This window comes from Pavona decussata, unplaced genomic scaffold (genome assembly GCF_977016875.1).
Source record: "Pavona decussata unplaced genomic scaffold, jaPavDecu1.1 SCAFFOLD_262, whole genome shotgun sequence".
NCBI classification, from domain to species: Eukaryota; Metazoa; Cnidaria; class Anthozoa; order Scleractinia; family Agariciidae; genus Pavona; species Pavona decussata.
Genome location: NW_028145665.1, coordinates 1102694 through 1129465, shown reverse-complemented (window position 1 = coordinate 1129465; position 26772 = coordinate 1102694). Strand labels below are relative to the sequence as shown.

At 42.2% G+C, this 26772-nt stretch overlaps 1 protein-coding gene across 7 annotated transcripts in view; it reads right to left on the bottom strand.

Moving 5' to 3' along the window:
* LOC146456038 (uncharacterized) overlaps positions 1 to 26772 on the bottom strand; it is a 145564-nt gene that overhangs the window by 14013 nt on the left and 104779 nt on the right. For all 7 annotated transcript variants that reach the window (XM_085093599.1, XM_085093602.1, XM_085093604.1 and 4 more), the window contains 23 exons: positions 26342 to 26674; positions 21743 to 25084; positions 20768 to 21052; positions 20359 to 20691; positions 16949 to 17281; positions 15196 to 16182; positions 14511 to 14729; positions 13302 to 14069; positions 12458 to 12790; positions 11727 to 12059; positions 10863 to 11516; positions 9950 to 10282; positions 9106 to 9435; positions 8263 to 8589; positions 7414 to 7824; positions 6608 to 6847; positions 5944 to 6267; positions 5157 to 5486; positions 4572 to 4901; positions 3599 to 3910; positions 2826 to 3152; positions 2115 to 2429; positions 435 to 764 (listed from right to left, as the gene is read on the bottom strand). In XM_085093599.1, coding sequence (XP_084949725.1) covers positions 435 to 764; positions 2115 to 2429; positions 2826 to 3152; positions 3599 to 3910; positions 4572 to 4901; positions 5157 to 5486; positions 5944 to 6267; positions 6608 to 6847; positions 7414 to 7824; positions 8263 to 8589; positions 9106 to 9435; positions 9950 to 10282; positions 10863 to 11516; positions 11727 to 12059; positions 12458 to 12790; positions 13302 to 14069; positions 14511 to 14729; positions 15196 to 16182; positions 16949 to 17281; positions 20359 to 20691; positions 20768 to 21052; positions 21743 to 25084; positions 26342 to 26674 — 11829 coding nt within the window. The remainder of the gene's footprint in view (positions 1 to 434; positions 765 to 2114; positions 2430 to 2825; positions 3153 to 3598; positions 3911 to 4571; positions 4902 to 5156; positions 5487 to 5943; positions 6268 to 6607; positions 6848 to 7413; positions 7825 to 8262; positions 8590 to 9105; positions 9436 to 9949; positions 10283 to 10862; positions 11517 to 11726; positions 12060 to 12457; positions 12791 to 13301; positions 14070 to 14510; positions 14730 to 15195; positions 16183 to 16948; positions 17282 to 20358; positions 20692 to 20767; positions 21053 to 21742; positions 25085 to 26341; positions 26675 to 26772) is intronic.

The window sequence follows — 26772 nt, the reverse complement described above, 5'->3', positions numbered from 1 at the left end:
GTTGTTTCTGGGAAGCAATGTAAACTGCTGTTCCATAACCAACACGTTTAGATGGAAGAACAGAAACGTGTTCACCAAACGTTTGAATTCTGCTTCGACAGATGAACAATTCATATTTGCAATATCAGTATTTAGGCAAGTGATAGGTGGCAATTTATCAGGCGACTTTTGAATCTACTAATCTTGAGGATAGCATTGGTGGCAGGGTTTTCCGTTGTTGTTGTTGTTGTTGCTGTTGTTTTTTTTATTCTGCGTATCAATGGCCAAACAAAGGTTGTGATGACACCCAATGTTTTGCTCTCAAGTCCACTTTCTCGAGACCATTATTGAACGGGCTACTACGTATGACAAAATGTTGATTTCTTTTCCTATATTTTCACATAAATTTGAGTTATTTGTTATTCTTCCAATCTATGAAAAAGCAAAACAACTACCTTCAGCTCGTCAATCTGTTCACGGATAACATCAGGTTTAACACTGATCGGCTTCAGGTTTCCAAACTCGTCTTTTCTCTTCTCTAGCAGGGCCAACAGCTCGTCCAGTCTATTCTGCAGTTCTTCTTCCTGTGCCAGAGTCATCCCAATCTTTATTCCCCTCTCCTCTGTCTGTCGCTGCAGTAGTTCATACCGTTCAACACACGCAGCCACCTTTGCTTCAACTGAGCTAGAACCCTCTCCAGGACCACTCAACTTTACTAGGTCACTTCCGGTCTCCTCCAAGTTACCGATCAAAACTTTGAGCGCGGTGATGCCTTCCTGGATCGACTGCAAAAGAACGCAAATAAAACTTGTTATACGGTAATTTCTCAGAGTGATTAATCTCCTGTCGGCGCATATCTCCCTCGACTAACCTGCCTTGATCCAACTTTTTCTCAGAATCAGTTCTCAGTCAGATACTGCATGAATTAAATGTTTCGTAAACGATTCTTTCTCTCACAAGCGACCACCTTAAGGTGTTCGTTTACACGTTATTCAACTGAATTCAAATTAAATTGGTCATCGCAGAAAACAATGACTATAGCAACGCTTTCTTTGCTTTCGATTTGTCCTTGGCTATCCCAAACGATCGGGTACATCGACCTCTTGGAAGAGTGTCTTTTCATAAAGGTCATGTTGTAGGAGCCAACCAATAAAAGATATTTGCATGAAAATAAAATTAATTTCCCAATGGAAAATAATTCAATTGTTTCGCTCCCCCAATATGGCCGCCGTGAACATACTATTTTTAAATGAAAAAAGAAATCCTCAATCGTCTGAGTTCTTTTTTTCGACATGATGAAACCAGAATTTTATTTAAACGCGTAGTACCTAGGACCCTCACTCTTTTAAAATCAATGCAAGATAAACTTATAAAAATTACTAATCCCCAGCTTAACATTCGATGCTTAGAGTCTGCACAAAAATTATTAACAGCGGCGGGAGGCATTATATACGTAAATTATTAAAAGCACATAGCAAAACAGGAATAATTTAAAAAACATTTTAAAACCTTTACGTACGAAAAATAAAATATATTGAAGTGTCAAAATATACCTCGCAAGGAAGACGGCTAAACGTTTCTAAGGCTGACTGCTGTTCGTATGTAGTCAGGCAGATTGTTTCATGAACGGTTAGTTACTAGGAGAAATTTAATTTACAAGCCACGAAGGCGGATGGCTAGATTGAAAAAATTCGGAATCAAAATTCTTTGAAGATTATTTTTAATATTTTTTCAGTAACTGTTACTCGAACCAAACTCTGAATCTGCTTAATAGAACACGCACTCTGCTCAGGAAGTTCCTCATCTGCACATATGAAACATCTAACCGAGATGTTTCACGCCCTAACATTTGCATATAGCTTGATGTCGGCCATTGTTTAAAGCATTTGACTCTGAAGTCCAGACTTACTGAAAAAGTGATTCTGGCGAAAGTCAGACTTTATAAATGTATAGTTCGGGTACAATATACAAAATGCGTAAAACGAATGGTATGGGTAGATTTATTTTATCTTTCTACAAAGAAGAGAGAAACTATATTATGCTGTTAACTCCACAAACAATTACGGTCATATTTTCCTCAGCGAAACATCCTTAGTACACGAGTTTAACATTTTCGTGAATAGCATCCAACTAACCTTGATCTGTTCCTGTTGAAGTTCAGCAACTGTCTCCTCGTCCAGCTTGCGGAAGTTCTCTTCACAGCGATCCAGCCAAGTGACTACCTCCCTGTGAATATCTCTGAATTGCTGTGACAATAACAGAGCTTCCACTAGCGCCGCCTGCCTGGCTGACGTTCGACTATTCACATCCCGGTAGCGTTTCTTGATGCTGTCGAGCTCATCTGTCACGGCTTGCTGTTCTTCGTCCTTCAAGGCAGGAAGTAAAGCCTCGCCGTTTTCACAGACAGACTTCACTGGTTTTTCATGCGATGCCACGTCTGCGTTAAGAGCCTACAGACAAAAAAAAAATCCAGAATGTTTGATGCTAATGAGACCTTCAATCATTTATTTCACACCACAGGCTGTTTAAATGCGACAACTGGGTTTTATTTAGAGCTGGTCAGATAAAAAGGCATGTTTTCATTTGATAATGAAGATTCCCACACTTTTTGTTCTTCTATATAACAGTAAACCGTAAACCGCTTTTAGCGTTCTCTTCCGTGTAAGTAAAAAAAAATTCAAAATTGCGCTTTTTAAGGTCATTTTTTCTAGAACCTCAGTAAATACAAAGAAAACCAGATCAGCCAGATCTGTATTGGCAGACTTACAGTAAAGTCAGAATTTCGACAATTCTACAAAGTTCATTTGTCGAGTACGTGAAAGCGATATGAAGAGAAGGTAACTTACCGCCTGGGCGCCTAGCTGTTCTTTAACTTTCTCTGGCTCCACCCCCAAGGGTTCCAAATTGTCCAGGGCACTTTCAGTCGCCGTCAGCCAAACTTTAAGCTCATCCACATCATGGTGAAAGCTGTCTACACGCGCCTGCGTAGAAAACAAGTTCTTGGCCAGCTGATCTGCGTCTGCGCATAGAGATTGCCACTTGTCATCAAGCTCACTCAGAGCTTCATCCACTTTTGGTTTTTCATCATCCACGAGATATTTCTTGAGATTGTCACCCATCGCTTTGCACGAGACTAGATCCGGCTCTTTGGCCTCTATGGCTTGCTGGATATCCTGCAATAGGCACAAGACAATTGACTTAGTATTAAAATAAGAAAATAGCGAGGTAAAGTACATTTACAGGAACTCTCTTTTCCAGAGTTGACAAGGGTTTTGTGGAAATCCTAAAGAGTCACCATTCAAATGAAAGCTACCAAGCAGTTCTTTCCTGTGGAGCTGTTTATTGTGATCTAGAAGGTGACTCTGACCTATGAAGTCGTCTCCTGTGGTGCTGTTTATTATGCTGTACAAGGTGGCTCCAGCTTTTGACGAAATCATAGCAGTGTCCATTCATAAAATTGCTATTGAGTAATACTTTCCTGCAGTGCTACTGACTGGTTCGAACGTTTGAGTCCGAGGTTGAAATCCTGAAGTTAATACTGAGTGGTACTTTTCTTTGGTGAATAGAAATGAAAGCCACGACTAAATGAAAAATTAATAAATAAATACTAATAGCAAACCTTAAGCATCTCCTGCTGTGTATTTTCGCCTTCCCCTTTCACTGCTTCTAGTTTACTCGCTGTCTCATCACACCAAGCAATCAACTGATCTTTAGCATCAAAGAAATCTCTCGACAGCTTAGCCGCATCTTCAGCCTCTTGTTTCTTATCCTTAGCTTGGTCACGCAACTTGTTGTAACGCTGCAACAGTTTGTTGGTCTTGTCACGCACCAAGTCTTTGTCTTCGTCAGTGCAGTGTGACATGAGCTCTTCTCCCGCTTGGGTTGCTTCTAGCACTGGTGACTCCAGACTGTCGATCTCCTGGCACAATTCCTAGAAGCGAAAAAGAAAGTGTGGTAAGAATATTACAAAATAAACGTTTAAATGCACTAAGCTGTATTTAACCCTGTATGCCCACCAAAATGCGTGCGCTCTTTTAATTAAGTAGTGAAATTTCGCTCAGTAATACCTCTCCAAACAAATGTTCATTTTACCTAACGTCACAACTTGATCACCTCCCTAATTAACTAAAGTACATGACTATCGCAGAAATTGAACACAGCTTCCTGATTTGCAAAGAATTGCCAATAAAACTTAAGTAGAATCGCTAGAAGACGTTAAGAGGTTCTTTTGTTGTACTTGGAACAAGAAAGAAACAAACAAACAAACAAACAATCAAACAAAAATTCACATCAAATAACCACTACAAAGGCTTTGTTTGTTACATTCTACAACCTCAGACAAAAAGATCAAGACAACTAGACGCCTTACACCCCCTTACCCCGGCAGCAACGTTGAGAGAGCAAAACTATGGGGGTTCCAAGCGAAAACGTGGTTTTTGTTATTTCAACTTTGATTAAGGGGAAGGAGTGGTTGGGCACCTTACGTCAAATGTCTTGGAGATTTTTTTCCGCGGTTGTAGCTCGTCAAATCATTAAAAGTTTCCGAGGAAATTTTGTTTATTGAAGCCATTTTGCATTGTAATTTATCCCACCTGTAGTTTCTCGGCCTCATCTTGGATGTACTCTGGCGTGGCTTTCTGGCCCAATTGTTGAGCCTGCAGTTCTTCCTCGGCAGCGGCTATCTTCTTATTGGCGTCAGCAAGCAGTCCATCAAACTTGACAGCTGCTTCCATGGCAACATCCAATGCGTCCTTTCTGGAGTTGATCATGTCATTCAGTTCCTGCCATTGTGAATTAACATTCGCCAGTCCCTCCTCAATAGGTCCCTTCGTATCTTCGTCAGCTGATTTCAGTACTTCTTCACCAGTTTCCTGTAACGACTTCACGGCTGGCGCTCGATCGGCAATCATTCGGGTAAATAACTGCGAAAATATTATTTATAGACAGTCATTTAAAACAGAAAAGAAATTGTTAAACGTTAAGTGAGCAACTTTGCTTGGAAGATGAAAAGAATAGATCGTGATTTTAACTTCCAGTGGAAATCACTGAGTATTTGAGTATATCTTGTTTAGCCGCAAAAACAAAAAACAAAAAAAGGGCGAGTGAAAAACGCGTTCTGATGTATTAACAGAAAAAATTACGAGAAAAAGTTGTCAATGATGTTAACTGACTATTACCTTCTGTTCTTGTAATTGAGCCTTCATTACATTGGGGTCAGCGGCTGCAATGGGTCCTTGGTTCTCTACCAGTTCACGTGTCTCCGCGAGCCAATCCAGCAGAGACTGCAGGGCATCACGGAACTTGCCACAGGCCAGCAGCGCATTCTCCAGCTTGGACTGCCTGTTACCCAGGTCTTGATTAGCAGCTAGGACTCGTTGGTTTAGTTCACTGATGGCTTGATCAATAGCGCTGGTGTCTGCATCAGGAAACGCGGCCGCCATCTTGGATTTCAGGTCATTTAGAGCTGCAATCTGTTCCTGAATACCATCAATTTCCTTCTGTAAATCCTGTTTAAAAACAATCATGTAAATAACTCAAGATTTGAAGACATCAATCAAAGTACTGTATTTGAAGTTCTTTTCTGTAAAGAAAACTTTGGTTTGAGTCGGGCTCCTATTTAGAAGAAACGTCCATAACCATCAGCAACCTTTTTTCATACAAGTCACTTGTACTCAAATCCCAATAAATTGACAAGTACGATGATTACAAAAAGTGAGCTTTTTTCCTAATTTGACCGTACTCTTGTATAAATGGGACTTCTTCACGACTACCTTGTATAAAAAAAACTTCAGTTGCAATGCTCGGAATAAGTGGTGAATAGCTCACTAGAGAGGTTGTTTTGACTCACTCGCATCCTACAAATGTACCTACATCAACCACTTGTCACCGCTGTTTTCTGATCATGGTGCTTAGGCTTAAATAAGACCCAGTTACAAATTCGCTGACGTTTTTCTGGAAACTAACCTTAATATCCTCCAGTTGTTGGTTAATGGTATCCACATCTGAACCAATCGGTGGCAGCTGTTTGATTTTATCTTCAGTTGCGCTCATGTCCTGGTCTGCTTTATCTAAAGCTTTCTGTATCTCCTCCACTTGTTGCAGTGCCTTCTCAATCTCTGCTTGCTGATTGGCTGCGGTATCGTTGAGGTCATGCCACTGTTTGTCAGTATCAGACATCTGTTTCACCATCACAGAGTCAAGTCCCACGCCGGCAGTGATGAGGTCTTGCGCTTGTTTGTTGACACTATCAAAGTCTGGCTTCAGATCTGCTACTCTTGCCTTCAGCAGCTAGAAAGGAGTTTAAAAAAACGAACGTAATAAAGTTGTGCCCTGCTTTCGCCCAGAGGTTAAAGTCCCTGCGGAGGCTACTGCGAACTCTCCAAATCAGACTTACAAACATCTGATTCGCTCTCAGCGGAAATTAAATTCTCATTTTCAGTTGTCTTGCAGATTTGAAAGTTCTTAGTTCTGTATAAGGAAGATAATCCCCCAACTCCCATCCTTTAAGGTTTTGTGAACTAACTAGTTATTTCCTTCAGGGTTTGATCAACAGTTTTAGTTTCAGCTTCACTAAACGTCAGGGTGACGACAACAACGACAGCAACAATAGCATTACTTCACAGCATACCTGTGTCTTGTTCAGTTGCTCCTTAAGTTTCTCGATATCCATCACCATTGGCTTATTCTCTTCTAACTGGGTTCCGGATTCCTTTAGCTGCTCGTCCAGCTTCTCTTCTTGTTCCCAGTACTCCTCAAGGTCCGCTAGTATCTTCTTGTCTTTGTTGATGGCATCAGTAAGTTTGTCTTGCACGGCATCGCAGTGATCTTGTAACTGTTTGTTTTCGCCTTCAACAGCACTCGTGTCAGCCTAAGGGGAGCATTTGACACATTTACACTTCAATTTTACCAAAACTGATTATTAAGTCGAAAGATGATCCCCTAAATTATCATTGCACTTCAAACACATGTTGTAGAGTAACGAGTCTACGATGGCTGTTCTTGGAAATTTGTTCTTCTGCACCAGTGAATTTGAAAATTGTTAATGACTTTTTCCTCGAAAATCATGGTCAAGTCATTACGAAGGAGTGTTTTGTGGTTTTGGTTAACCCCCAACGCAGGCCCCCCTCTGCAACACTTCGAAAGAAGAATGGTAAACATCTGCTAAAACCGGACGAAACGACCCTTGTTATACCTGGCATCTCAAAAGGTTTCCTTGCTAGAACCGCTACTTTGACTTAACTCATGTGATTCTAACTTTTGAGTCTGTTGATAAAATCCAATTCAAATGAAAGCTATTGAGCAGCACTTTCCTATGATACTTTAATTTGCTTGTCTTTCTTTGTTCGTTGTTGTTGTTTTGTTTTTTAACCACAGCCAGTATCAGTTTTCCAAAATGAAACTTTTAAGTGAAAGAAATAAGATGTTGAATCGTACCTGTGGATTCTTATCCTGCAAACTCTGACCCGTCTCCAGGGTGGACTGGACTTCTGGTTTCACCTCTTCTAACTGATCCTTCAGGGCCTCCAGTTCTTCAATATGTTTCTTCATCTCCTCTACATCTGACACAGGCGTTCTTGCAGCGTTAAGTTCAGTCTCCACTGCAGAGATTTTCTCATCAGCTCCCTTAACAGCCTCTTTGTATTCGTGTAGCTGTCCTTGCACAGCTTTAATGTCTGCGTGCTTGTTTTCAAGGTTTTTGTTGAGCTCGTCCCATCGCTTGTCAATATTCTGAATATCATCCTCGACAGAACTCACCTCCTCAACGCAAACTTTAGTGATCCCCTCTGCAGTGCTGTCAAGCTTGTCCTGTGTCTCTGAATGGTTCTCGACATCTCGCTGCAACTCCTTTTTAGATGACAAAAAGAAATTCTGATTACAACTTATACGAAAAACCTTTTCAAAGTACCATTCGCCATTAAGCAAAAATCATCATCATCATCATCATCATTATCATCAGGAACACAGATACAGTCAACTCTCGCCTTGCGGACACCTCGCTATTACAGACACCCCGATAATACGGACAGCAGCTAAATCCCCGGCAAAAAATAAATTACAGACGTTTGACCGAGATAAATTCCCGCCATTAAGGACTCTCGCTATTACGAACACAACTCGCGGTCCCGAGGGACTTCGCCATAAAGGGAGTTGATTAACCACGGTACATGTAGGGATCAATTACAAGCCTCACGTACCAACTGAAAATCCTGATAACTGCCACTGAATTCTGAAAAGCAACGTGGATATATACATTACAGAAATAAGGCGAAAAGTTCAGGTTACCTCTACGTGTTGTTTCTGAGATTCAAGAGCTTCCTCATCACATGTCAACTGAATAGCGTCCACTCTTCTTTCAGCTTCCTCGAGCCACGGTACAAAGTGGCTGCGGTTTTCCTCGAATTCGCTAGTTAATTTCACGGCTTGTTCCAACATATCATTACGGGTTTCTGAAGTCGAATTCAGCTCATTCCATCGCTCAGCCATGTTATCTAGTTTCTCCTGTAGGTTATCTCTATCAGAGGGCAGCTGGCTTGATTCTTTCAGTTCTTCTCCAGCGGCTTTAACAGCGGAGTAGATGGGTTCTTTGTCGTTAATCTCCCGATGGATAGGCTGCCGAATTAAAAACAGATCAACGCGTCAGCAATCTTACAAGTTGTAGCAAGAATTTTGGCGACCTTCAGAGTAAGTTGGCAGAGGAAGGGTGGGGGGGGGGGGGGGGGGAGAAAATAACAGAAAACCCTTCTCTTAGCCTTTCCTTCATAAATCGCATCTTTAGTTTACCTCCAACGCCTACAGTTTAGCAGCTGCCATATTGATCTAATTTACTCACCAAACCTTACCTTTCTTTATCAGGTTGCAAGAATTTTCATCGAATTTCAACTTACAAGTCAGGTAAGACCACATTCACTTTTAACTTCATCTAAACTTTGTGAATTTTGGCTGCTAACCAGATGCACGAAATAAGTAAGGTGTTATCGGCAAAGGGAAATTCAAAATAAATAATGAAATTGAAACCATATCAGCATGGGCTTAGCTTAACAACTGAAACAGCCAGGGCGGAATGAAAATTTGAACTGAAGCTCAAACAAAAAAAGACCGCGAGCAAGCAAATAAGTATAAACAAACCTGGTAACTCTCCTGCTGTTCCTGAACAGTTGATGAATCGGCTGATATGGGCCTTAATTTGGCCACGGTTCTTTCCGTCTTGGTGAGCCACCGTAGGAAATCATCGAAATTTGTTTCAAACTGTCCGCTCTGCGAGAGCGCAGCTTGAAGCTTGTCTTTCCGTTCTTCAACCTTCTGCGCAAGTTGGTTCAGCTCGAGTTCAGCTCTGGATAAACGGCTTTGAAGTTCGGCCGCTGACACTGGATCATCACTGACAGACAACAGATCCTCGGCTAGAGAAGCGCTGTCTTTCAGACTTGCTTGCTGTTTTTCAAGATCATCCTTGAGCGCCTGATAGTGAAAATATATGTTTTTCAATGACCGTTTAGAACAACCTGGTTTACTTAACCTCTTCACCGTAACAAGCTGTGTACGAAATCCCTAAAGTGTTACCATTCAAATGAAAGCTACTGCGCAGTGCTTTCCTGTGGTACTGTGGTGCTGTTCAAGGTGGTTCGAACTTTTGAGTCTATAAACCGTAAGCATTACAAGTCAAATGAAGGTTTCTAGGTAGTACTTTCCTGTGGTACTGTTTATTGTGCTTTACAAGGTGATTCTAACTTATGAAATCCTACCGCGTGAATATTCAAACCAAAACTCTTCAGCATTACTTTCTTATAGTGTTGCCTGTTTTTGCAGCATTTTACGAATCGAAACCCGAGAGTTTTCTTCAACTTTAATTTTGGGTACGTTTGGGAGTGACAATCTTTTAACTTATGAAATCGCCGCTTTTCGAGTAAATTTCTAAACTTCTACGCAGAAAACTTAATCGCACAATGCAAAAAAAAAAAAAAACCAAACAAACCTCCAACTGCTCAAGTTGTTTCTTAGCAACAGCAGGATCAGTGCTTATTGGTTCCCAGTCCTCCACGGTCTGAGCACTGTCAACCGACCAAGCTTGAATGTCATCCAGATTTTCCTGTATCTGCGTCCCTTGTTCAACAGCACGCTCCAGTTTAGCCTGTTTGTCTTTCAACTGGTCCAAAAGATCCCCATATTTCTGGTTAACAGCCGCGAGTTCTTCTTGTACAAGTGATGGATCACCCTGTGCACAATTGATGGCGTGAACAGCTTGCTCTCCACTATTCTTGGCGTTATTGAGGTTTTCTTTTGCATCCTCCAGCTGTTTGATCAGTTCCTGGTGAGTAAAAATGGGGAAAACATCAAAACGTAAGCAAATTGATAGCGTGCTCCTGGTATTTGGGGCCCTATACTCGACACGACTAAAGTACTTAGTAATAACTCGAAGATTTGAATGTGTAACAAAACAAACGAAGTGGTCTGTGTGGGAGGTACGTGTATTCATTAAAGTTAGTAGAGATAGAGATTTCCTTAGTTTCTAAACAAAGTATTAAACCTTTACAGTTCCAAAAAAATGTCGTTGTAGTATAGACCGGACATTGTTGCTAAAGAAACGGTCCAAGGCTTAAACCGCGTAAAAAATACATGTACAGTATCATATGAACACTGTGGGTCTCTGGAGCCTTGAAGTCGAATAATAATGCAGACAGAATACCGGAAAACTCAACTTTTAAGAAATCCTGAAGCCTCTCTTTTCTTTGATAATAGTAAAACGCTATCCCTTCCAAACGTTCTCCTTCTCTGAAGCCCTCAATGTGTAAATGTTTTGAACAGATGTGAAAATTTTTGTTTAAAGCACATGCAATTCCGTGAGCTCGAGTTAGGTTCCATAAAGCATTAAATTCAGTCAATCATACCTTAATACTATCAAGATCTTCCTTGTTCTTTCCCACATCCGCGCTAATTGGACCCTGAGACTCGAGCGCCGCGTCCACTTTTTCCAGCAGTTCATCCACAGGCTTTACTAAACCTTGATACTGATCCAGCAAACCACAGACCTCGGCCAATTCCTTCTCTCGAGAGGCCAGAGAGGCGTCTAAGTTATCATACCGTTCCACTGCATCTTTAGCTTCACTCCTCACAATGTCTCCGTCTGCTTCGGTTAAGTCTATAACGGCTTCGGATGCCACGCTAACCGTGTCACGATCAGGTTTGTGTTGGTTGATATCGTCACGCAAGTCTTCCACAGCTTTATTTAATTTGTCCAGTGCGTCTTGGCTAGCCACAATAGGTTCTAATGACTTTAACTTCTCCTCCGCTTCTGTCAGCCATGGTCCCAGATTGCTTGCCGATTCATTGTATTTCTCTGCCTCTGGAAGAGCTGTATTCACACGAGCCAAGTGTTCAGCGGTGTTCTGTTTGATGTCACGCCAACGTTTCTCGGTGTCTGCCAGTTTAGCCTCGATTTCATCTTTCTCAGCTCCAGGCTCTGCGCTTTCGAGAAGGTTGTTGCCGTTTTTCATGAGCTGGTCAAAAACTGGTTCTTGATTCCTGATCGTTTCTTCAAGTTCCTGTAACGAACAAATTTGTTAGCCCTTTTCTATCAAATGTTTTAATTAAAGAAAAAGATTGAGAGAAGGAATAGGGTAAACAGAGGCCATTCAATTTTACTCAGTTTTATCGAACCTAAATTGCAAAGTTTTTATCATGAAAATTAGTGTTCATTCATACGTAAAAAAAACTAATTTTCACCCCTTTGTTTATTTTTTAAAACTAGTTACCTCGTCATTACTCTTCTGTTGTTCCAATGTACCATACACGGCCGACACAGGCTGTAGGTTGGCGGCAAGTTCTTCCATATTCTGCAGTTTGTCAGTGAACTCATTAAATGACACACTGAACTCTTGTGATCGTATCTGCGCCGCTTGTAGTCTGCCTTCCAGCTCAGTAATCTTCGCTTTAAGGTCTTCAAATGGCGACTCGACTTTATCAAGTTTGTCTTTAATGGCTGCTACCACTAGAGGTTCGTCTTTGTTCTGATCTGTAAGCTTGCCGCACAAATCTTGTGCATCTTCTAGTGTTGGTTTCTTTCCTTCCAATTCTGATTTTAATTCCTAACAAATAAGAGTAACGATAAAACAGTGTTCGCAAGCAACATCAGAAAACATGATTTGATATCAAAATTCCATCTGGAGTGTCTCAAATTAGAGCTCTGGTCTAAACACATTGACACTATTCGTTTATTTATTTTAGTTAAGAGAATTGACCGTTATGGTTGAATACAAAAGTGGTTGAAATCCTAAAGTGTGAAACCTAAGTGGCATCTTCGTGTCGTTCTGTTATTCGAAATATCTAGTCTACACACGAAATCCTAAAGTATTACTATTCAAATAAACGCCAACAAGCAGTGCTTTTGTGAGAAGTACAAGTAATTAGTTTTTAATTTTTCCCACTAAGTAGAAAATGGACAAACTTGAACTTTGTTATCCAAGGAAGAAAAGACCGCACGCACCTGCACAAGTTTCAACTGTTTCTCTACTGTTGTAGGATCAGTACTGACAGGTCCAACAGCGGACAGCTTCTCGCGACCATCCCGAACACAAGCCTCCAAATCATCAATCTTGGCATTAAATTTATCTGTATCCTTGATCTTGTCGGCGAGGGCTTCCTCCTGAGCTCTAAGCTTTTGTTGCAACTCCACAAATTTCTGCGACACATCTGCGACTTTGTCTGTGATGACAGCGCGGTCCGGTGACGTGTCATGGACCTGTCCCAGCAGAGTGTCCCCTTTGTGGCCAACTTTCTCTACCTCAGGAGCATGACCATCGAGCAGGGCGCTCAATTCCTGGAAAAAGGTTAAAGTTTGAAATTCTCGCTGAAACAAATCCATTACTAATGTATCAAAGTAAAGACAAGGCCACTTTTAAGGGAATGGCGCCGAAGACGACTTTTATCTCTTGCAAAGATTTAAATGCCTTAAACAACACGAGTACAATAAATACACTTTCGGTCTGTGGCCACGGCAACAACTCTCTGATTTATTCACAAATCGTATAAACCACGCAATGAAGGTCTTTTCTTTTCCTCTGAATGCAGCATGAAACTCTGTCATATTCAGTTATATCTAAAGGAACAGTTAAAAAATGTTCGAGAAAAGTAAGAACAGCTGTCCACACAGAGTCCTCTTGAATTGTTAAGACCTGTTAGAGGACGATAACCTTGACTACTGCCTGGTTACACTACGTCCCAGAGATCTATTTTTACCAAAATCCAGTCCCAAACGAAACTCTTGTTCAAGACACTGGTAAACCTGTCAACAAAACTAAAAGCAACGGAAGGGTACATGCGTAAGTTACCTTGATCTTAGCAAGCTGTTGGGTGGCTGTCTCCGTGTTTGTACCACACACCACTGGAGCGTCCACCACATCAAATGCTTCACTGAACACATCCTCAACCTTCTGTACGGTCACGTGATAGTCATGTGACGCCTCTTCCATCGCTGTTAGCTGCTCGGATCTCTCATCCAGCGTAGCCGACAATTTTTCAATCCTCGCAACTAAGTCTTCGACCTCATTCTCCACGAGAGGGACGTCTCTTTCCGCGTCTTCCTTAAGTTCCTCGGCGCTTCCTCCTACATCACGGACATCTGTTTTGAGCTTCTCCACTATTCCTTGAATCTGCAGCACAAGTTCTTTCTGCTTGGCTATGTTGTCTATGTCCACAGAGAGTGGTTCAAACTCCTCCACCTGCTTCTCTGCATCACTGAGTAACCCAGACAAGGAATCTGCTTCTTGGCGGAATTTCTCTGCTTCTCCTTCTACCTTATCGAGCTGATTCTGACGGTCATCAGCCTTTGCCTTCACCGCCTGCCATCTTGTCTTTAGTTCATTGATCTTTTGTTCCATAGCTTCCCTCTCTGGCGCGTCTTCCAGTGCATCAACGACTTGTTGTCCATTTTGAACAAGTTTCTCGAGTACTGGATCCTGCAGTGCCAGTTCTTTCTGTAACGCCTCATTCTCTTGTCGCTGAGTTTGTACGGTTTCATACACAGCTGAGATGGGTTCTTGTTTCGTCAGCTGTTCTTCAAATGCGTCTAGCTTACCCATGAAGTCATCACAAGAAACCTGAAACCAAATGACAGAAAAATGAGGGGACAATTTCTTTGGCCGTCCGCTGAAGTCCGACGTATATTGTCTGTATTCCATCTGCTATCCGGCGTTCTCACCCAAAGTCACGTTCAAGTTTCTCCTGGAATAGCTTCACTTTTGTCCCGCGTTTTTGCTTTGACTTCTTCCCAACTTGAACAAAGAATAACCATGAAAATTTTCTCCGTTTTGTTTTAGCCAGTTTCTTTTCTTATATGAGAAATTAACAGCTCGATTAACGTTGGACATTCGTAAAGATCTTTGAGGGATTTGTATGAGTTATTATTCTAACAGACGGCCACACCAACAACCCTACAATTCTAACCGATCACGTTCAAGCCTTCTCTTGTCATAGAAATCGTGGTAAACCTTTAATTAATTTTCGAGAAGCCTGGACAATGCAATTGTGACCAGACTAACCTGGAACTCTTGTGAGCGGAGCAGAGCGTTCTGAAGCTTAACTTGACGTTCAGCAAGTTTACGTAGGATGACATCAACGGGTGCAACGATCTTGTTCAGTTCTCCCCGCACGTCTCTCACCACTTGAGGATCTTCACTGCTGTCTGCTATTATATCCTTGCCTGTATCCTCCAGTGTGTCCACAAGCGCTTTGTTTTGTGCTATTTCATCTCGCAGAGCCTGCCAGGGCAAAAGAAAGAAGTTAAAGCTACGGACATGACTAATAATAAGGACCACGGGCAGGGTTAGCACGTGCGCCAAATTAACTACTAATGCCTTTACTGCCTAAAAATGTCGTTGAAAAGCCACAAGTCGCCCACAGAGCTGAGGCTTAACCGGGTTTATGTAGCATAAAGCAACTGCGAGCATTGCTGCTCTCCCTAGTCATGTCGCCAGTACCTACCTAAGGACACAAGGACACAACACGAAGGCAGAGACTACATGTAGGCCTCGAACCACCGACCTTCAGATCCTAAATTTGATTGCCTTCGTCGATGAATTTTCCTCAGTGATAACCTAATTGTCTGGAATTGTACTGATTGTAAAAAGAAACAATGCTTTTCACGCGTATTAATCGAAGTTTAACATGAAGCAAGCTACAATCAGAAGAACGAAACACAATAAGGTAACAGGAACAAAAACTCACCTCTGCCTGTTGGAGCTGCTGTTTGACCACTTCCGGGTCGCTGCTAATTGGTTCCTGAGCCGCTACAGCGTCTTCAACGCTGGGTAACCATTCCTCCAATTTGCGCAAAGCATCCTGGAATTTCAGCGCTTTTTCTGTCTCCTTCTCAAGTTGATCTTTCTCGTTTCTCAAGCTCTCCAGCAGATCGTGATATCGTTTAGACACACCTTCCACCTCCTGCTTGACACGAGGCACTTCTGCTGATTTAGGATCCATAGAAGATGCGAGCTTATCTCCAGCGTCTGTCAAATCGTTAACATCAGGTTCATGCGCTATAAGCGCCGATAACAGATCCTCAATCGTCTTTAGCTGCTGTTTACCTTTTTCAACATTTATTCCAGTAGGTTCGCAGGAGGCCAATGTCTTTTCAGTGCTCTCCAGTAGTTCTTCCACTGGGGTCAATGCCTTGTTATATTGTTCTAAAGCTTCTTTTAAGGTCACCAGATTGTCTTCAAGCCGTGATACTTCACCAGACAAATTATCAAAGCGTTTTCTAACATCTTGTTCTTCCCCTTCGATCACATACTTGTCTGCACTGCAGCTGTCCGTAAGGGACGAAGAGGTGTCCTTTGCGGCATCAACAACCGGTTTGCGTTCGGTAATCTCTTTCCTAATTTCACCTAATGTTTCAAGCTGCCTGTCAATAGATATCTGATCACACACATCTGGCTCAACACTCTGGAGGCGTTTCTCAGCATCACTTAGCCACGGTTTAATATCTTGCATCTCACCGTGAAAATCTTTAGCTAGAGGTAGCACCTGGTTAAGCTGTTCTTGGCGCTCAGCGGTCTGCTTTTTGACTGAGTCCCACCGTTGTGTAGTATCACTTAATTTACTCTCCAAAGCGTCTCTGTCTGGACCTGGTTCAGATGTTTCCAAAATGTTTCTTCCTGCTCGAACAAGCTGTTCAAACAAAGGTTCTTGTTGCTGAATGGTGTCGTTTACAACCTAAGAAAGAATCAGAGAATATACATTAATAACAAGCCAACCTCTTAAACGAGAGTTACGTCGGTTTAAATAACAAATTGCGCCGAAAGCTGTCGTCTCTTGCTTCCATTTTTCGACCTTCACTGAAGAAAATCAAAAAAAGGTCAGGAAAGCTCGCTTTTACTGGGTTATACTGGTGTACACGCAAACAGGAATAACAATGATGCAATGTTTCTAAACTAAAATACTCATTTAATTTCTGTTACTCGTAACTTTTAAATCTGTCCATAGAAAATCGAAATGTGACCATTTAATGTCATTATCTACTCAAATGAAAGCTACTGAGCAGTACTTTCCTGTGGTGTTGTTTATTATACAAGTCAGTACTGCACAAGTCAGTTCTATTTTTGGGGTTTGTGGATGAAATCCTAAAGTGTGACGATTCAAATGAAAGCTACTGAGCAGTACTTGCCTGAGATGCTGTTTATTATGCTGTACAAGATGGTTCTAACTTCTAAGTCTGTGGATGAAATCCTGAAGTGTGACCAGTTAAATGAAAGCTAATGAGGAGTACTTTCCTGTGGTACTGTTTATTATGCTACACAAGGTGATTCCAGCTTTTAAGTCTGTGGATGAAATCCTTCACTGTGACCATTGAAATGAAAGCTGTTGACCAGTACTTTTCTGCTACGCTGTTTATTACGCTGTACAAGGTGTTTACAAGTTTTGGCTCAGCATAAAACAATAAAATGTGAACATTCAAATGACAGACATTAACTTATCCCACCTTCTGCTGTTGGTTCTGTTCTTTGACCGTGTCGCACACTCCAGACACGGGAGCCTGGAGAGCACCATTTTCTTCCAGTCGACCCAGTTTCTCAAGAAACTCATCAAATGATACTTGGAACTCTTGACTCTGCAGTAAGACATGCTGAAGGCGACTCAGGCGCTGGTCTGCCCGGGCTGACAGCTTGTCCAGTGCCGTTCGAACCTTGTACAGTTTGCTATAGACATCAGCCACCACTGCCGGGTCTTCTTGGCTTCTCTCTATCAACCTTTGTCCCGCATTTTCGGCCGTTTGCAGCAGCGCCCTGTGCTTTGCAATGTCATCTTTCAGAACCTTTGCCAAGAAACAAACACGCAAATTACCAAACTAGCTGTAAAGTGCTACAAGTATTAACTCATTAGTCGTCTCTGAACTAGTAGACGGGAGACACAAATGGCAGGTGTTTTCTCCTGTTTGTGTTTATAGTGGTGAAATGTTCTGACAAATGTTGAACATTTCGAACCTGAAATGAAAAAAAATGTTTTGCGCTGTCGATTTGAAACTTATGGTCTACCACAAGAGAAAACGCATGCTACTCTAAAAATGAAATTTAACTAGCGAGAATCAATCTCCTTACAAAAGAATAAATTCCAAATAATAAATAGTTCCATAAAGTTTTTTTTTTCCCAAGAATGTTGACATGAAGTCATCGAACCTATAAACCGCAAACTTGAGGAGACGCCTATGCGAAATTGAGAATGATAGCTCCTTCTTCCAATCGATCGGCGCTGTGATACAACCAAGATAGAGCTTCTGCATGCCGCATTGTAGATATTTTTATCTGGGTGGGGTCATAAGTTTAAAAACCGCCCCAAAAGTAATGATAAAGATGACAACAAAGTGAAAACAACTTGAAGCAATGTAAACACGCACAAACTGGCGCAATACGATGTGTTGTTCGTACAGTAAGACAATTAAACAGCTCAGTCACATAAAAATGTCACGAAATCGTAACACCAGACACCTGTGTGTATCACCGTGACAATAAGGTAACGTTAGCACGAGTGATACAAGTAAAACTATTGAACTTCAAATAAATGTTATCTCCCACATACGAAGCTATACTGGAGATGAGCAAAAATTAATCGTCTTTACACAATGCTCCAGAAAATACTGCATTCCTTGACACTATAAACGTGAGTATTCGACACGCCGCCGGCCGCTGTGATTCGTGAATGTTTCATTCACCTTGGTGAACCACAGGCAGTGAGTTAACAACTTTGACGGCGAGTAACAAGAGGCTTAGTGCCACACCAATCTTGGCCAAACCTCAACAACAATTGCAAAGTTATAATTACCAAGATGAAATCTTCACGGATTAAGCCGACACCGGGAACCAAGTTGGAGGGAACAACAAGAACTTCTCCACGAACTCTACGTGATTTCCTGTCTTGGAATCGATTTCTTCGCATCCCGTTTGCATGCATAGTTAAGCTCTCCGCAGTCTGACGGCGATCGAGTTCGTTATGTATTTGCTTTGGCACGAAATTTCGATAGGTTTGACTATAGCAGACTTTTCAAACTGTTAGTGCTTTGAATAATTAATGAAATGCAGTGTCTTGTCATTTTACAAATGTGGGATAGATATAACAATAAGATACCTGTTTCAGCATTTAATTATTACTGGTGCCAATACAAAAGCGGTCTCCAAGGACCTTAAACCAAGCGAATAATCAAAGAATCATAATGCTAGCGTTTTCGACCCCAACTTTCAAGTAAGACCACCTCAAAACTGCTCAAAAGATTTTATTGGAAAGTAAAGTTTCATGATATTCACAGACCTGACGTTAAAACCACCGAACATGTTTCAACTATAACTGTATAATGAAACGTTAAAGGACAGATTCCTAAACAGAATTTGAACACACAGAAACATGCAAATTCCTAAAGTCACTGAAGCATTCACAAACCACGTAATGTTTATGCATTGTGGTAAAATTGTCACAGATTGCGACGTCCTTGTGTGTCAACAAGTTTTGTTAAAATTGTTTGTAATTTGCATCGAGATTAAATAGAGCAGCATAATGAACAATAAAAATAACTACAGCAGGAAACAAGGATCGCCAATTAAAAGCGCAGGAGTCCATCGCAAACAAATCTGTTGCACGAGATCAAGCGGTTTTTCTGTTCTAACAGGAGTAACGGATAATATGATGACGTATAAATCGCTGAATAATAAAGAGATAAGGTGTTAACCGTAGTGCTGCGTCGGTGGAGAGTAGAAACGAATGTCAACTCTCTAATCTCTCTAAGGTGGCCAAATTACTGTTGATAAAATAAAATTCTCGTTGCCGTGATAATAAAACTGTCGTTGAACGAACCTAACGATATTGCTCTAGAAAGGATTACCTTCAGCAGACCGTTGCCGCCCTAATATGCTAAATCATTGGCCTTAACCTCCAACGAAGCGCGGTTTTGGTTGCCTGCCAAAACACCCAAAAGAGGAAGTATTTCTATTGCACGTACTTCATTTAATAATAATATTCTGCAATTGATAAGAAAAGAATGCGTTTAGTTCGTGCGAATTCCATTAAACCTGAACCCAAGCAGACAGGCATACAATATCTTGACAACTGATTGGATATAACTGAGCAGCCACTTTATTTGCCCTTAATTTCTTAACGAATTTTGGCTGAAAAGCAAAAAACTGAGATTTCAACCTAGACATATAACTGTTCGCAAGTGTCTTAATTTTTTTTTATCACGAAACCCAACAGGCAATTGATTAAACAGGTACAACACACTAAATTTTTTAATAGCCACAACGAAAAACTCGGAGTCAAACTTTGACATCATGAAATCGGTTCTAGCCGTTTTGAGGTAGTGGATAAAATCCTAAAGTGCCACCATTAACATTATGTCAACATTACATTATTAACATTATTAACATAACATTATTAACATTACCATTTTTAAGTCAATAGATGAAACTCCACAGTGTGGCCATTCTAATGAAAGCTACTGAGCAGTACTTTCCTAGGATGAAATCCTGAAATGCGACCATTCATATTAAAGCTACCAAGCACTACTTTCCCATGGATGAAATCCTCAAGTGTGACCATTCAAATGAAAGCTACTGAGCAGTACTTTCCTGTGGTGCTGTTTATTATGTTGTACAAGGTGGTTCTAACTCTTATGTCTGTAGATAAAATCCTAAAGTGTGACTGTTCAAATGAAAACTGCTGAACAATACTTTCCTATGATGTTACTTGCTTCTCATTATAATGCAAACTAAAGAGTAAGAAGTTTTTTCCAGCTTTGTTCTAAGCTTTTACGGTGTGAAAATCTTAGCAAACTGCGGGAAGAACGCGAGGCGAGCCCACAAGAAAAATTGCCAACGAGGTTATGAACAGCAGTGATATTAAACAAACCTCTGCTTCCTCCAGTTGTTTTTTGACCGTCTCAGGGTCGGTGCTGATTGGCTGTTGAGCTGATACACGTTCAGTTGCCTCTGGTAACCACGCCTCTATTTCCGCCAGTGATTCCTGGAACACGCGCGCGTCCTTTACGTCTTCCTCGAGGTTGGCTTTGCGCACGCTAAGTTTGTCGATGAGGTCTTTGTTTTTCTGGTCTGCCTGTGACACGTCAGCCCTGACCTGGGTGGCGGGAGGAGTCTTTTCGTCGACTTGCTGCATCAGGATTGACAGGTTGTCATTGACTTCGCTTAGCTCAGGCTCCTGGCCTTTTAGAACTGAGAGCAAGGCCTAGAAACAGGAGAACATGTCAATCAGTTTCCATAGTTGAGATATTCTCTAAAGAAGTGTCAGATAAGTTTATTACCTCTATTTTCCTGAGTTCTTCTTCTCCTTTCTCGGTATCCGTGAGATTAGTCAGTGGTGCATCCGCCATGGCCTGTGCTTCTTCCTGCCTTTCCTCGATCGGCTGCAGCTGCTGTGTCAGTTGTTCCATCAGCCGCGCCACACTGTCCAGGTGCTGCTGTCGTACTGTCAGATTAGCGGTCAGAACCTCCCATCGCTTGTTCGCATCCTTTGATTCTGCGTGCACCACTTGCACATCATCACAGAGTTCAGGCAGGTCACGAGCTGCGTCATTTATCGCGTCAACCTGCCATATTTAAAACAGTTATAGAAACTCTCACTTAAAGATGAAGCAACAAAACAATACCTCCCCAGTAAACTGTAGCTTGAGGCCCTTGGGCGTGTTATTAAAAGCCAGTTTAAGGAGTAGGAGCTCGTTTCTCGTAAGGCCCGGTAACATTCCGGGTGTGAAAACATTTCATACACAGAATCTTCCTCAACAGAAATTCAACTTTCATCGAATTCGAAAGCTCGAAACGGGCCACAGACACAAACTTTTGAGGTTGTTTTGACCTTTTATCTTTCTCAAAATTCCTGTCAAGCCTCTGTAAGCTACACACCGTTCAACTTGTTCAGCGCATGTTGCCCAACAAATCTAGCGACTGTTCTTTAAAACATTTTGACCACTGTTACTTTCTATCATATTGTCCTGAATGCCAAAATAAGTTACACAAAATGTTGAACGCTCCTGAACGAAATGGATACAACTCCGAACATTTGCTGAACAATATTTTTTGATCAATACTGAAACATGCGTCATGGTTCATTCCAGAGTCAAGCCTTTGGCTTTTTGTTTAACGGTAGCACTCTTCTGTTACTGATCGTTTGACATGGTTTCTTGAGTAAAACAAATTCAGATCTGCACCTTGATACCATTATAACTGAATGAAAGGGTTAACTAGCTGATAGTGTGTTAACAAGTTTTCAATGTACTTACCTCTGGCTTGTGTTCGGCAAGTTGTTCTAATAAAGTGGCCAGTGTCTTTTGCTCCTTTGAAATGCCCTTTTCGTCACAAGAGACAGGCTCGAGTGAAGAAACCCAGTCTTCCGTGTCGCTCATCCAGGGGAGAAGAGACTGTAGTGATTCATGATGAGTCTTTGCTACAGGTGAGACTTGCTCGATCTTTGATTTACGATCGTCAATCTTCGTCTTCACGGCATCCCACCGAGCAGTGAGGTCATTTAATTTCTCCTCCAGTTCGTCCTTCTCCTCTCCAGGGTCAAGACTCTCCAAAATATCTTGGCCATTCTTGGCGATCCTTTCGAACAAAGGTTCCAGTTGCTTGACATCCGCAGAGGCGTGTTCAACTTCCACGTGTTGTTCGCGTAACACATCATACAGGGAAGACACGGGTCCCATCTTGGCTACATCACCTTCCAACTGTCCTAACTTGGCAGCAAAATCATCCAACGTTTCTTGAAATTCCTGTGATTGCAAAACTGCAGCCGAAAGTTTGTTATGCTGGTCATCGACTTTAGCTGACAGTAACTCCAGCGAGGCTTTTCCGTTGGACACTCTACTGCTGACCTCCATCACAACCGCGGGCTCATTATCGCAACATTCAACCAGCCGCTGCCCAGTATCGTCCACGGACTCGAGAGTGGATCTTTGCTTCACAATGTCTTCCTGTATGTGTTCGATTTCTTCCAGTTGGCTCTTTATAGCAGTGGGATTTGCCCTCACAATATGGATGGTCTCAATTACGATGGTTATCTCCTCAGTCCAAGTTATCAGGACCTCGTATTTCTCCGTGAACTCTATGATTAAGACAATAATTTTCTCCAGTCGTGTTTTGCGGTTCCTTGCTCTGACCAAGGTGGTAGTAAACGACTGTTCCACTTTCGTTAGCTGCTGCTTCAACATTACCGCTTCCGTGGAATCCGGATTCATTCCCTCGAGTAGCTTACCACCAAGATCTTGAACTTCTTTGTGGCGAGGTTCGCACTTCTCCAGGTCATCAACAACTTGCTGAACTCTTGCAAGTTCTTTCTTGCGCTTCGAGACGTCGAGATCAGTTGGTTCTTGACATTCTAGCGTTGATTCAGCCTTCTGTACTTCCTCTTCCACAATGCCGAGAGCATCAAGATACCCATCCAAATTGTCCTTTGCAGTTTGTAACTCAGCTTCTTTTGCTTCGATGTCTTTTAGCAATTCCTCCCATCGCCGATTTACATCTTTAATTTGAACTTCCACGAAGTAACTGTTATCCTTGCACTTGTCCTTCAGAGACTCAGCAGTGCTGTTCAGAGACTGGTGATCCGGCCTGTGACCCTCTATAGCTTCTTTAAGATCCTCTAATACCTTTTCCTGCTGGCTTAGCTCTTCGGGGTTTACCGATTCGGTGTTTACCGACGCAAGTTTCCTCTCAGTGTCTGTAAGCCACGAGTCAAATCCTTGCATTCCGCTGTGGAACGACTTGGCATCGGGGATTACTAACGCTACACTATTCTCTCGATCGGTTGCTCCATTCTTCAAAGCGTCCCACGTTTCTTTCAAGTCGTCCAACTTCTGCAGCAAGTTTTCTCTGTCTTCTCCAGGATCCGTGGCTTCTAGAACCTTTTCCCCCGCCGCCAGCAATTTATCGAACGCAGGTTGCATCTGAGCAATGGAGTCACTCAAGTCGTCTGACTCGTCCTTCTGGCGTCTTGTTATGGGGAAGTCTGGAGACACAGGCTCTTGACTTTGCAGCGTTTCATAGAGGCTTCCTAAACGAGCCGCGAAATCTTCGTGAGCGTCATGGAATTCTTGTGATTGTAACACGGCGTTATGTAGTCTTAGACTCCTTTGTTCCAGCTTGGCATTAAGCTGATTGACTGGCTGGCGAGTTTTTTCGATCTTGTTCTGAATGTCTGACACAGCATCTGGATTTTGCATGCTGTCTTCTATCAAGCGTTGGCCTGTCTCCTCCACTGCACACACGCGCACTAGGTACCTTTTCACCTCCTCCTGCAGTTTATCTGTCTCACGGATCTGCTCTTGGAGTTTCTCTGGTTCTGAGCTCACTGGTTCTAGAGCATCAACAGCTTCGACAGTTTCTGGAACCCACTGTTCAATTTCCTCAAGCAGGGAATTGAACTTGACTGTATTCTCTAGTGCTTTCTCAAGTTCCTTCTGTCTGTCGCTAAGCCTGATAGGCAGGTCTTTAGACTTATTGTTCGTGTTGTTTAGTTGTTCCTTAACGCTCAGCGAGGAAGGAGCGTCATCTTCAGCTTGTTGAAGAAGCTGCTGTCCAGACTGATTCAACTGCTTGATGTCTCCTTTCCTCTCATCTAGAGTTGACACCAAGGCCTTTATCTGTTCTAACTCTACTCGCAGTTTATCAGCATCGGTTCCCGCGGGTTCGTTGGATGCGAGAGCATACTCTGCCTGAGTGAAAGCTTCTTGTACAGGCCGCAATGCACTCTGGTACTTCTCGATAGCTTCCTTGGCTTCCTGTACCTTGGCTTTTTTGTCAAGAACAGCAGCTTGCAGGGCGTCCCATCGACTCTTAATCTCGTTAAAATCTGCTTTGATGACATCACCATCAGCTTGGCATAAGTTGGTAAGAGTGCTACCTGACTCGTTCAGTTCATCAAAGTCGTTTTTGTGAGACTCGATCTCAGAGGTGATTGCTTCCAGTTCCTTGAGACTTTCATTCAACTCATTCTCATCGCACGATACTGGATAGATCTTGCTTGCTTTCTTCTCTGCATCCTGTAGCCAATCCTTGAAGGCTGCCGCTCGCTGATCGTACTTTTGTGACGCCTCGTGCACCTCTTCCACTCGGCTCTGCAGTTCAGCTGTTTTCTCCTTGACATCATTCCACCGTGACTTCATCTGCTCCAGTTTCTCCAGTTGTTCGTCTTTCTCGCTACCAGGTTCCATTCTTTCCACCATGCTGAGCCCGTCTTCCAAGATCTTTTCGAACACGGGTTGTTTCCGGGCAATGTTCTCACTGACGCTGTGCTGGATGTGTTCCTTTTGTTCACTTACAATTTCAAGGACGGCAGAAATTGGTCTGAAGTTAGCAACTTCATCCTCCATTTCAGCCAGCTTGGTGACAAAGTCATCAAACATCACATCATACACCTGAATCTGCAAAAGGATGTTCTGTAAAATAGCGTGACGTTGTTCGATTCTGGCGTCCAGGTGATCCAACTGAACGCGTACCTTAGTGAGTTTCCCTTGGACATCAGCCACTACAAGAGGATTTTCGTTGCTGTTCTCGATAATGACTTTGCCGAGGTCATTTGTCCGGTCCAGAGCTGCTCTTTGCTTGGCAATCTCATTCTGCAAAGCCTAGTAAAGAGAGAGCCAGTCAAGATGTAAGTGTAGTTCCTAAATCGTTTATTTCAGTACACTTAAAACTGAAATACTCGTGAAAAGGTGCAAAAAGTTTGCCGATGGCTCGATTACGATCTGTTTATAATTTGAGCACAATGTTTTTCATGTGATATCGTTCAAGTCTAAAGGCATTTTCACAATGTGATCATTAAGTAAACATTTGTTATCAACCACACACTTTTACGGCTCTTTTTTAAATCAATTTAGAAACAACAATACATTAAGTATTATTCCGTGACAGTCTCAATCATAGCCCCAGAGCCGTGCAAACTCAGAGTTTAAAAGTTTGTCACGAGGCAATTGACAGAACTATTGAATGCAAAACGCATTGCCAAGTGCTGAACATTGTCATCAAATTGTATTTTTTTAAAAAAAAAAAACTTTGACATGATCGATAGAAAAGCGAGCAGAAAATGCAATTTTTTTTAAATATTCCTGCTCACCACTTGAGAAAAAGAGTTTGTGGTGAACAGAGCAGGGAACTCCTCATTACGCAAATTGATTGCTGATAAACTGATCAATTTCACGTTTCGTCAAGTTATGAGACTTCTGAGTTAGAATCATGGTTGTTAGCTTCTGAAGGTTTCCCTTTTCCACCTTAGGTTAAACTGGAGTGGGGGGGGGGTGAGGGTTGAAAATGCTCTCTTGAGGAGGCACCTGTCTCTGATGAAGCCGATTGCTTTCTAACGGAAGGATGGTTCACGCGAAACAGAAGATCTGTACCCATTGCCTCATGTACCAGGGTGGAAAGATAAGCAGCATACGTTCTGCCTCTAGCGAGACGTTGTGTAGAGCAAAATGAACAAGTTACATATACAAGTGCCATCGTAATGGAACGCGTTGGCCTGGGCGTCCAACATGCGGACGAACTCAACGAAGGAGTGAACAAGTAAAAAAATAAAAAATAAAACAAAACAATAAAGAGGGTTTGGCGGGGGGGGGGGGGGTGATTACGTTGCCATGGTTACCTCCAAGCGCCTATTTGGATTCTACCTGCTGCGTACTTTCCACCCGGCAAACTTACCCCAAGCTCATCTCTGCCGATGAGTTTAACAACAGTGAAAATTACGTGAAGAACAACTGTGTCAACGTTAAAACCAATAAATGGTTACTACATTCGTACGGTAGTTGACATGACGAAAAAAAATTAAAAACCGTATATGTAATTGAAACCAGAAACCCAAACTGTTCTAAGGGCCATGTGTCACTAACCTCTGTACGTTCCAGTCTTTTGTGTACCACCTTGGGATTGGTGCTAATAGGCTCTTGCATTGCCGTGCTCTCTGACACTTCCGTCACCCACAACTCAAGTTCCTGGATGTTATGTTGGAATACCGTGCTGTCCCGGATAATCTTCTCCAGTTCAGCCTGTTGTTCGGTCAGCTGGTTCTTAAGCTCGTCAAACCTGTCGGGTATTTCTTTGACTTCCTGCCTCAGTGACGATACTTCCGGCGAAGACGAGTCTGCATTCAGCACAAGATTCTGGCCGAGTTTCACAGCCTGCTTCATGTCCGCTTCCCGAGATGCCATCAAGTTGAGTAATGCCTGGAAATTGTTTGGAGAGAAGAACGTACTGTTAGGGTCAAGTTGATAAATGGAACATCAATAGGGTGTATCAAGTGAGAAATTATGCCTCGCCTTAT